General features: G+C 46.5%; 1 protein-coding gene across 1 annotated transcript; it reads right to left on the minus strand.

Annotated features, from left to right (window-relative positions):
* Nucleotides 1-11,001, minus strand: PTGER4 (prostaglandin E receptor 4). The gene is made up of 2 exons (XM_042875138.1): nucleotides 10,021-11,001; nucleotides 1-2,135 (listed from the first exon to the last, which is right to left on the minus strand). The coding sequence occupies exons 1-2, from the start codon at nucleotides 10,849-10,851 to the stop codon at nucleotides 1,542-1,544; spliced, it is 1,425 nt and encodes a 474-aa protein (XP_042731072.1). The 5' UTR covers nucleotides 10,852-11,001; the 3' UTR covers nucleotides 1-1,541.
* Between the last annotated feature and the right edge of the window lie 1,333 nt (nucleotides 11,002-12,334).

Genomic DNA, 12,334 nt, shown 5'->3' on the forward strand with positions numbered 1-12,334 from the left:
TCCAAAATCATTTTGGTCAATACAACTGCTTAAACATGTCATCAACATAAGGCTCAAGATTTTAATTACAATAAAGCATTTCACATAAGAACACTTTAAGCAGCATAACATGCTTAGTATTTGACAAAACATCCCCAAATATCTGTACAGAATTATTTTAGTAAACAGTATTTCTGTAACAAGATCTAACCTCGCAAAATAAAACACCAGAAGTCCTTTTGTCACTGCTGTTTTTGGTGATGTCTTTTCCATTAAAACTCTAGGAACAAATAATGTACAAGGAGTGCAAGACCAGGAGCTGGTTCTATATAACTTATGCTTTTAAATGAAGATTCTACTTCCACGGTATCATACATTTATTTGGTGGAATATCAGATTACAGAGTCATAAAATTCTATTTACTATTTAAAGTAAAATGATAAATGTTATGAAAAAATACCTTTATTACATCAGTGATGCTTTAACTAAAGTGAATATTATGACTATTAACCAGGGGTTGAAAGTTCTAGGCCCTGATGTTAAAGTACTTCTATATGTCCTTAACTTTACATGAGAGTCTCCCTGGCAGCAGAAGGGCTACTCGGATGGGCATTGTTAAGTGTGTGCCTAAGTGTGTGCAGGACGTGGGCTGAAGTACTCAGCAAGGAGCGGATGTGTTTATACACGGAAACATTATCAGCACATAAATAAAATCTGGCTTGTACATACGCTGAAAAGGAATATTCTTAACTGAAGATATGTTTTCTTTTTTCTCAATAGTATGTACATTTTCATTTCAAAGTGTTTACATATTTTCAGCTAAAGAATTATCAACCATGAATCTAGCACGGACAACAAATCTAAACCAAGAATGTCTTATCAGCAGGAAATAGTGGGGAAGAGAAGGCTGGCAATCATTTCTATATACCTGGTATTAATAAGAACCCTTCTCATAGAGAAGAATAGACTTTTAAATATTTTCAAACCTGATATATACACAACAGTAAAAATTCACATTTTCATGCTTTAGTGAGACACTTTGAAATCCTACTGCAAGCAGCTGTCAGAGTAGCTCCGTCTAGTTCCTAGTAGTTGCCTCACATTCTGTTCTAGTACCAGAACCTTGATAGCTGAGCAGCCACAGAAAAACACAGTTCTACCAGATTTGGAAAGAGAATGAAAGAAATGAAAAAAAAATCAAAAAACAAAACAAAACAAACCAACAAAGCAAGAAAGAAAGAAAGGAAAAAAGGAAAAGAAAGTGATGGATCTTTCTATGTTGAGAGGCCCAGTAGCTCTCCTGTGACCCAGAACAAGACATGTTTGTGATTCCAGTCTCATTAGACCCATCTTGTATAACTTCTGATGGCAGCACAAAACACAGTGTCTATTCCACACAGTCCTCAGTAGTCTAAAAGAAATGTACCCATCACATGGCAAGAGAAAATTAGCCCTTTGGAGCATAGTTGATCCCCTTTCCACTTGAATAGGTAGAATGCCTATCTATTGCACCAGTTTTCCAATGTACCAGGAAAGATCACCAGGGTTGATGCCTTTTGTTGCTATATACACTTCTCTGATAAATTCAATGTCTCAGTGGGGAAGGTGACCTGGAGGGGACTGCCCTTGGACGTAGAGCTGACCCCAGCACCAGGCCTGATTTCATTCACCAAGAGGACACTCTCTGAGTCCTGCCCCTGTGAGGAGTCCGAGGTCTCTGAGCTGCGCAGTGTCCTTACGGATGTAGTGTCAGACTGAGCCAAACTTGCACTGGGGCCTGGAAGCAGCACACGACCCCCAATACTGCTCTCACTTAACTCTGGGGGATAGAGCAGTGTTTGGGACGTGCTGCTGATCTCCCGCAGCTCACGGGAGATGAAAGAGGGTGACTGACTTGACACAGCAGAAGAGGTCCTGCGACCATCCACGCAATTGAAATTGCTCCCCGAGTGCTGCCTCCGAGCTCCTCCAATTTGGCAGAAGAGACATTTGATCTTCTCAATGGCTTTGCTGAGCACAGTCTTGCGGAGAAGGATGTAGACCCAGGGGTCCAAAATGGGGTTCACTGAGGCAATGCGGATGGCTTGCAGGTCAGGGTTTTGCCTTACATCTCTCACTAATTCGGGCCGGTAGAGCTGGTTCACGAAGACACGGACCTATTGAAAGAGAAGGGGGAGGATAAAGGCAAAATTTTACAACTGCGACAGGAAATCAAAGATTATATATCAAAGCATGGATCTCAACTTGCAACTTGCAAGATTCAAGAGAAAAGGCTGCCAAAGCAATACAGCTGAGATTGGCAACTGTGAGGCTTTTTTTTCAAAACTGCAAAAAAATCAGAGATTAATCTGCTGTAAATTGATCTTATGTGCTGCAAGTAAGAAAGCAGTGACGTTCTCTTAACCGCTCATAACTAATCCTCGAACCTTCAACTTTTGGATGCTGCTTTTACAACTTCCTTGTTAACGGTTATAACCCAGGAACAAAGACTTACGAGTTACAGCTATATCCTGCTTCCTTACTGTATCTCTGGTGTTATGCTATTTGCAAAGAGATATCAGAGTCCTCTGAGGGGATGTAACCAACTGTTTCCTCTGGCAAAGGTCTAATAATTGTGTGTTCAGAAACAAACTGAAACTAAGGTTATAATCCAGGTATGTTATTCTCCAGAAACAAGCCCAGAGCTGTTGACTGCCAAGTACAGAAATACTTCCGGCTGGCACTTGTCCTTACTGAAATTGTATAACCTCAGTGTCTTTCTTGTTACAGCATGCTTTGGAAAAAAAAATAAAGTAACAAAATGAAAGGTCCCTCAGGTAGAAGATTTTTAATACGTCAATACGATTAGATGATTCCAGCACTGGACTGGAGTGCATTGCTTACCTACATGAGCTGGCACTTGGTTCTAATTAGCAAAGCATAAAAATACATATGAAGTGGTTAGGAATTCAAGATTTTGAAGCAGCTGCTAGATGACTACTGAATTAGCACTTCCAGTTTATCATGCAAAAAATTTAAGACTACTTTGGATCCTGTCAGAAATGCCTCCTTCAGGCTTTCCATGGAATCCAAGAAAAAACAATACTATAGTCCCTACCCTTGTTTTGGAACCACTTCTGAAAATGCTGCTGTAGAGCACAATCCAGTTCAATCCAGAGTATGACATCATATCAGTGTGTTAAGTCTCAAATAGCTATTCTTCATTTTAACAAGATCTATGCAATGTCTGGAATTTTAGGAAGGCCTAGGAAAGCCACTGAAAATAACTGACAAAGGAAGACGCTGTATTCTTCATACTCCTTAATTAAACCCCTTAATTATCTTCTTACATGACACAGTGAAAATTATGGATGCTCTAAAACCTCCACTTTGGCTCCTGAGATGAGTAAAGTCTGGCCTAGCTATGAGCTTACAGACAAACATGAGGAAAAGCAAGTGCATAATTTTTTACTAGAAGTTGTGATTGCGAACCTATGCAAGACTGGAAAAACAAAAAAATCACAGTTCTTTGATGAAATTTTCCTGCAGCAGAGCCATGCTTGCTTGTGTTCTGCTTGTCAGGATTTAGAGTGTGAGTGGCAAAGTACGTATAAAGCACTGCAGAGTCCTTCTTCAGCACTGCTATGCACAGAATCTCAAATGACTGGACATGAAGCTGATAATCCTCCATATTTGCTTTCTCAGCACATTCATCCAGCTTCACTGGTAACAAAACCTTTCCACAGGAATTTCAAATATGGGAAAATAATGAATTTATAGAGCAATACAGTGATCCTTCCTAATTGTTCTCAACACTGCAGGTGGCTGTTTGACAGCTAGTTTATCCTCTGTTAAGCCAGAGACACAACTGATACGCATCAAAGATTATTCCTGCACACCCAGCAATGTCTATTTCTGTGATTTTACTTTATAGAGTTCTATGAAGTTTTACTTCACAGAAAAGACCTCCATGGGCTGCCTGTTCCAGCGCCCGACCATTCTCTTGGAGAAGTATCTCCTAACATCCAACCTGAATATCCGCTGACACAACTTGAGGCCATTCCCTCCAGCCCTATCGCTAGTTACAACGGAGAAGAGGCTGACCCTCAGCTCACTTTGATCAGGCTTCAATCACTACAGCTTTTTTCAGTATTTACACAGCCTCCAACCTTCTGCTTTTCTTGTTTGACAGCCATCACCGATGAATCCTGCATACCGCCGGCTGCGAGAACAGCCCGAGGAGCTTGAGATCCACAGCGGGCACGGATGGCTTTCCCCACAGCGGCCGTCCCGCAGCGCACCGCCAGGTGGCAGCGCTGCCGCAGGGCACGACCACGAGGACAAGCCCGGGGCCGCGGCGGGAATTCGTTCTGGGCCTCCGTTCCCGTTCGCAGAGCCGCGGGCTCGGAACCTCTGAAGCAGCAGCCGGGATTCCTCCATGCGGAGGGGTTGGAAGATGAGCCGATGCGACTATGGCACCGGCTGTACTCTGCTCTTGAAATATGCTTGGCCATTTCTATGAGAATTTTTTTCACCCTCCGAAAAAAAAACCAAAACATACCAAAACCAAAACCTAAAAAAAACAACCCCCCAAAAAACAAAACAAAACTGTAAGAGGTTGTAAACACACGAAGGACAAAGTTCTCCTAAAGATTTAACCCGTGTCAGGACGTTTCTTTCCCATCGTTCCTCCTCTTCCCCTTAGGCAAGAGATACACCCTGGAGCTGTGCAAGCGCTGGGCTGTGATCCCGGCACAGCGACCTGCCCGCAGCCAGCGGCCGAAAGGACAGCGCTGTGGGAGCAGCAGCCTTGGAGCCTTGGTGCGCGCACTGCCACGAACCCGACAGGTGTGACAGGCAGAGCTTCTCCTGTGGATTCATCCGCATCTCTGAGCCGGGCGCACACTCTGAAGGCAGCACACAGACCAGCTCTGGAGACCTGACTTTTTTTTTTTCTTCGTTTTTTTTTTTCCCCTTTTAACTTAGAGCTAAAGTTACACACCAGTGATTTAACGGTGGGATTGTTCCTCTGATAAGCACCAGCTGAAACTCAGGCACTCGATTCACCATTCTCTGCCTGGCAGAGATCAGGGACAAACATCTCTAAGCACTGACGCTGCGGCTAAAAAAAGTCATACAGCTTGCTTTATGCTACCTCTGTATGCTTCATTTCTTTTTGATGGTGTGTGACATGGCGGTGACAGATTCCTAAAAAGAACCCATTTAATGAAAACTTTGAACTGTCCCACATCTTTTCATAGAAGCCCCCAAAGAGTCAAATGCATTTACCAGCTCGGACATATTGCATGGATTACTTGTTAATCACAACACAGTAGAAATAAAATCTCCATTGGAATGTCAGTTTTATCATTTCTTTACGTCTTGGTAAAACATCCACACTAACAGCAACAGATATACCTCTTTTGGCTATGAGTCTTCCCCTACAGGTTGTAGCATGATAAGGAATATCGCCTTTCATGTTCTAAATAAGTGCTCAGAAAGTAGATTATATTTTTATGTTACACTAGCTGATTATCTGTTTGAATTTCTCCAATTTCTCCAATTTGAAATCCTAATTTAAGGAAAAAGCAAATGAGAACAGTTCATGTTTCAAATAACTGAGACTTACATGATACATCTGCAGCCACAGAATTCAGGCAACATATTTTGAAACTATCTGTGGTTTCTTTGCAATGTTATTAACCTTAGAATCACAGAACGGTTTGGAAAGGACCTCAAGGGCCACCCAGCTCCAGCCCCTGCCACGGGCAGTGCCCTCACTAGCTCAGGCTGCCAAGGGCCCCATCCAACCCAGCCTTGAGCACCTCCAGGCATGGGGCACCTCTCTGGGCAGCAGTGCCAGCACCTCATCACACTCCGAGTAAAGAATTTCCTCCTAACAACTAACCTAAATCTCCAAATCTGTCCTCTGTATGTTTGAAACTATTCCACTTTGTCACTACCTGTCTGTGTAAAAGGTTTCTTTCTCTCCTGTTTATCAGTCCCCTCAGGTACTACAAAGCTGCAGCGAGGTGACCCCGGAGCCTCCCTCAGCCTTTCTTCACAGGAGAGGTTAAGTAGCACTTTGCTCCACAGTGTGTTGAGTTTATGCTGAAGAAATAGATAGTGGTAGAAACACAGCCCTTGCATGGTTTGCTTTTGCATTTTTTTTTACTAAATACAAATGCAAATCATGATTTCAATTTCTGTCAAGTACTATAAAGCAATTTGTATTGTTACTGTCACAGAGCAATTGGTGCAATAATCTCCCTTCATAAAATGTCCCACATGCCAATAGGATAAATTTTAAATGATATAAATCAGGAAACAAGATTTTCATCTCTAGGAGCCAGCACCCTTTGCCTTTAAGGGTTCTTGCTGTAAGAGATGGCCCAGTAGCTGTGCTTGCCACCGTGCTGCTGGCTGCAAGACCCACACCAAATCAAACGAAAACCCAAACTTTTATCTCAACTAAACCTCATGTTAGAAACTCTTGATTATTTCATGAGATGGACCGTACACACATCCTGAAGCACAGCATTTTATTTACACTTTCAGTGCAACTCAACAGCATGCAGAGGTCGGGATAAGAAAAACATCATGCATTTGTAAACCTAAGAATGTCTGAGAGACCGCTGGAGTGAACTATACTATCCGCAGTGTGTGCCTACTTTCTCTTGAGAGTCATTCTTAAGGGCTGGGCAGCAATTTCCACTACATTCTTGATAAAGTACCACCTAATGTGCCTCATTCACTACTTCTACCTATACCAATCCTATGTTCTAAAAACTCACAGTTTTAAAAGACGAAAAAAAGAAAAAAGTGAAGTGCAGGTGAGAGGCAGCATACAGCTCATGTGCTTTTCTCCAGTTCACTCCTAAATTCCTGTCAGACTTCACACTTTCCAACCACGTTCTGTACACTGAGAACACAGCAGGTTATATATAGATAGGTATAGCAGGTTATTATAGATAACACTTTTTTTTTGCTCTTTTTCCTTTGATAAATCTGATCCACCTTCATTTCAATGTTCATTCAGTGCTTTGTACAATCCTCAATAGCTTTGCTACAGCACATCACTGTAAGATTTTGATGATTTTATGAATAAATCATTAAAATGCTGAACAACCCTATTTGTAAGCTCAGAGCTGCAGCGTCATTACTGAGAACGGCTGATCTCTGTGACTCAGCTCACTGCTCTTTAAACACTTCTTCAATCAAGACAAGTTTTTTCTTAGTAGTTCAGAGTACTTAGAATTTTTAAATTTAGGGTTTTTTGGTTAAACTCTTATAAATACTGATAAATGCTGGGCTCCCTCTATCTCCCAATTTATTGTACTGTGAAAGCATTCACTCTAAAGTATTAAAGTTTGTACCTTGCTCAGAACTTGCTCTGCTTTGACTTCAGAGATAGTTTATTCAGCTGAAATCATCAGTAGGAAATCAGCCCGTCAGAAAATCTCAGTCACTGAGCACCCTCTGAGCCGGCTTTGTGCATCTGAATCATGCCACCACCACCTTACTACTCGCATGCTCCTGTGTCTGCCAGGCTCCGTGCGACAAATGAGCCTCGCAGTCTCCTCTGCAGTGTGGGCTCCCCCCATAACTCCAGGGAACTCCTCTGAGTCATAAAAATGTACATATAAGTTAGTGATTTTCCTGTCTCTGCCGCTTTCACTAAGTACGTAAAACATGAAGGTGTCACTGCTCAGAGTTTATCTTGGAATGCTTAACCTCCGTCTATAAGCAGAGGGCTTAATACACGTATGCAGCAGTACATGAAATCATAGAATCATCCAATCTGGAAGGGACCCATAAGGGCTGTATGGTCCAACTGCCCTGCAATGAACAGGGGCTCCTACAGCTCCGTCAGATTGCTTGGAGCCCCCTCCAGCCTGGCCTTGAATGGCTCCAGGGGCATCATCGTGGTGTAACAAAACATAAACAGCTGTGGCTTATTCCCACAGCAGGAGGCTGACAAAAGCTACCCTTACAATGGAGCAGTTCAACCATACTGGACTCTGTAATGATGTATCTACAAGTGCCATAAAAGAAAACTTTTTTTTTTTCCTCTTCCTCAGCACACTTCAGAGTCAAATATGGAGACAGCAAAACGACATTCTTTTACTTCATTTTGCACACAGAAGTCTGCTGCTTTAGCTGAGAAAAACAACTGCATGTGAACACTCTCAAGGCAACACCATGGCTTTGTAAGCAGCAGAATCAAGGTCTGACAGAGTGCGGAACTTTGTCACCTGCATCTTCACATGCTCTCTGCTGCACGTAAGGTTTTCAACAGCCACTGTTTAAATAATAAATCTCTTGCCCCACCCAGGATCATTAATTTGAACTGTCAACAATCTAGTTTCCTTTCTGGTAGCCCCTCCCTCTTTTTCCTTTTTTTTTTTTTTTTTTGTTCTGTAAGATATCTTGCTCCTAACATACAGGAACATTTCATTTTGCATCCTCAGCCTTTCTCTAGCTGCTCCTCCAAGGGATGAGGTTTTGGCTTTTTTCTAAAACCCTATGCTGGGGCTTGGTACCTCATGATCCGACTCCCCCAGTGTTGCAAGTCACCTTACCCATGAGGCTTCTGCTGCTGCACTGTGTAACAGGCTGCGCACGGTTCCTCAATCGAGCACACACGTGCCTTGCAGACAGCCCGCGCACAGCTCGAGCAGCACATTTCCATTTCCTTTAGATGACAAGCAGCAAACAGATGGCAAAGCGCTCAGCTAAGCCACAGCATGACATGAAGTCACAGCGCTGCAGGAGGTGCGACAGCGCTGGGTGACAGCTGCTGGTGCTCCAGCACAGCCACACTCCGCTGGCTCCTGTTTATCTCAGTAATGTGGCAAAACTGGCCTGGCCCCTGCAACTACACCCTCCTCTGAACAGGGGGATGGACTCGCTGACCTCTCCAAGTTCTCTGCAGATGTGTTTCTCTGAACTTCCTTACTACGCAGCAGCATGGCTGTTTCACATCCCCTGACGGCCACTCATACATCACACACATCGCAAACCCTTTGTGATACAGAGACTGTGGAATAGCTTCCATCTACACCAAACTCCCTCAAAGCAATCTATCTTCCAGTGCTGCTTTATGTCTAACAACTTCTTGGCTCCCTAAACTGTATTTTGGAAGGTGGCAAGTATGGCAAGCCAACTGTTTAACATTTCTAAGCCAGGAAGAGAGAGAAGTTCGCCAAGCTGTATTATGGTGGGCGGCACATGAAAACTGAGCCTCGAGCTGGTGGTTTTTTTTGTCTTCCTTGGCGATAAGGTGAAGAAACAGAAGAAAGTAGGAGCCGCAGGTTGAAGTCAGTGGCAGTAATTGTACCAGCTGTTGCAGAAAATTAGCAAATAGTTAGTGGTAATGTTGTTTGGCACTCTTGTATTTCTCTAGCTCCATGAGGCCAGGTTCTTGCAACTCTCACTCAGCTAAAAATGACAGCAACAAGTGGCACGGCTGCTTCCAGCCTTCCAGCACGGCTGCTGGAGGAGTGAAATAGCGTGGGATCTTCCCAAGTGGGTCCTTTGGATGGGAAGCTCTGCGCTGGGTTTGGGTGGGAAGCATTCTGCACCTTGCTGGTGCCATGCAAACAGAACGCTCACCTCCTTCCACACAGTAAGGACTGCTGTATCCTTCAGCAACAGCACATATTTTAGAAACACAAGAGGCATCCGAAGAGCAGGCCAGCTCCAAACCTCACTCATCACAAATTAATTTTGGGAGTGAACTTTCAAGTGCCCTCAGCTCTCAGTGAAATTTTCACTGTGTTGATTCCAGTTAAATAGTGGAAAATTTGTTAAGAATTTTTGGCACTGCATTTCAACCAATGAAAGTAGTCTAGGGCTTGGTATAAGCGTGGGTTCTTTCCTTGTAAATATAAACCAGTACAATTTTCTATTACCATGCGTGCGTGCTAACTGCACTGAACTTACGCTAAGAGTTTGCAGCACCATCTAAACATGATTCTGACCTACAGGCACAGAAGAGGAGGAGAAAAGATTCAGCAGTGTGGATGATGGAAAGAAGTAGGGTTGCACAATGTTACTCACCACCAGAGGAATGGAGCAGATGACCACCACCAGGGAAGTGGCAATGAGCAGAATAACCATCTGGATCTCTGCTCCGGCCATCCGACGGAAGCTCCGGCGTCTGCGAAAGTCAGATAAACGGCTGGAGGTGGTGTCTGTCCCCAGCGATGTGCGCCGCATGAACTGACGGTGCATGCGAATGAGGGCCACGCAGACCAGGATGTTGCAGATCACCGTAACCATGATCAGGAAGGAGCTGAAGCCGGCGTACATGTATGAGTATGCTGCGTGAGTGGCATTCGTTGCTCGCCAGTCTATGAAACACCAGGTGTCAGGGTACTGCAAGGTTGATCTGCCAAGCCCCATGCTGGGGAGGGCACAGAACAGCACATTGGAAGCATAGATGGCGAAGAGTGTGAGCCCTGCCAGCTTCTTATCTACATAATGGCTGTAGAAATAAGCATGGTTGATGGCAAGGTACCTTTCTATAGACATGGCACAGATAATGCTGAGGCCAGAGAGTCCAAAGAAGAGGAGGATGAAGGAGCTGTATTCACACAGTGCCACTCCTCCTGGCCAGCGATTCTGCAGGTAAGTGGCAATAGTGACTGGACTCACCAGGCAGGTCCCCAGCAGGTCAGTGACTGCCAGCCCGCAGACCAGCGTGTAGAAGGTGGTCTCCTTCTGCTCCTTCCTGGACTTGCAGAGCACCACAATAGCGATGAGGTTGCCCACCACGCCGAAGATGAACATGACGGTGGGGATGGTGGCAGGCTTGCTGCCCTCAGCCGCGCTGGCAGTCCCATTGGCAGAGCCATTGGCAGGTGGCATGGTAGTGGAGTAGTAGGACATGGTGCCCGCGTGCTACTGCGAGGTCGTGGGAGGCAAGAGGGATCGGGAAAGAGGGAGAAAGAGCGGAACTAGGGAGAGGACAGCCTAGCCTGAAAATAAAATAATAATAATAATAATCGAATGAGGAAAGAGAAAAAAAAAAAAAAAAATAAAAAAGTCGTGTGGGTTTTTTAAAAAAGAAAAAAAAAAAAAAGTCTAGGAGAGGAGCCGTAGAGGAGCGCCAGGACAGCCGAGCGCTGCCTCCGCTTCTCCCCACGCCGAGTCTAAGGGGCCCGGGGCAGCGGGGCCGGCCCGAGCGCAGAGCTCGGCGGAGCGGAGCGCGGCACCCGTCCGTCTCTCTCCGACGCCGCGGAGGGCGCAGCGCCGCCGCGGGACGGGCCGGCTCCCCGGTGTCGGCGGGGGCGGTGCGGGAAAGTCCGGAGCGCGGTGGGCGCCGCTCAACCCTTCCCTCTCTCCCTCCTTCCCGCCGGCGCTGCGCTGCGCTGCCGTGCGGGGCGCGGGCGCCGTCTAACTCCCCACCGCGCTCCCGCCGAGTTTCGCCGCGGAGGGCGGAGGCGGCCGGGGCAGTCGGCGCCGCTCCTCCCCGCCCTCTCGCCCCATTGGCCGCGCCGCGGAGGGCAGGTTGCGCGGGGCCGGGCGCGGGCACCTCCGCCCGGAGCTGGCGGCAGGGCGAGGCGGGGCGCGGGGGCGGGAAGCGGTGGGGGCCGTGGGGCGCGGGAGGGACGGGAGGCACCTGGCCGGATCCCCGCGGCCGAGCGGCTGCCGCCGGCCCTTGCCTAGCTCGCAGTCGGCGGCGGCGAGGGCTTCTCGCACCGTCCTTTGGGGGAAGCCGCGTCCCGGCTACGTCCGGCGGGCCGGGCCGGGCCGGGCCGGGCAAGGCTGGAAGCTGGGCGAGTTATCGAAGCGATAAGCGCAGGTAGAGCCGGGCCATACCGCAGAGCAAACGGGCGTGAGACAGTCTTGCATCAGAGCAGCGCGCCTGGTATCTCCTGCTGCCAGCCGTAGCCTCTCTTCATAGCCTGTCGTCCATGTGTTGCTTACAGCTGGCTTCAGAGCCGTGTTGCGTTACTGAGCACAGAAGAAGGTGTGTGTGTGTGAGGGACCTGCTTGTACGTTTGTGTCAAATGCTTCTTTTAGTTTGACTATAAGAAGACCACCTGCACACTAGGCAATAGAGTTGTACCATCTAACAAAGCCTCCTTATGATCGTTCATCCTCCAGTCGGGCTGATGGAAGAATAAAAACTGTGTCATCTGACGCCTGTCTGGTGAAATTCGCATAAGGAGTGCTGTTTGCTGGGTTCCTGGAGCAGAATTGCCAACAAAAAGCTTGCTCTGCAGCAGGCACATACCTGCATGGTGTTCCTCTTAGGGAGGATGCTGTCATGTCAGGTCCGGAACATGGTCATCAGAGCGTTACACCGCATCCGACACCTGGGCCCGCCTGGCCATGTGTCCTTTCCCTTGCACTAGATGATATCAGC

The sequence above is a fragment of the Lagopus leucura genome, unplaced genomic scaffold, assembly GCF_019238085.1.
Source record: "Lagopus leucura isolate 7727_CA_CO unplaced genomic scaffold, USGS_WTPT01 Super-Scaffold_100014, whole genome shotgun sequence".
In the NCBI taxonomy this organism is placed as follows: Eukaryota; Metazoa; Chordata; class Aves; order Galliformes; family Phasianidae; genus Lagopus; species Lagopus leucura.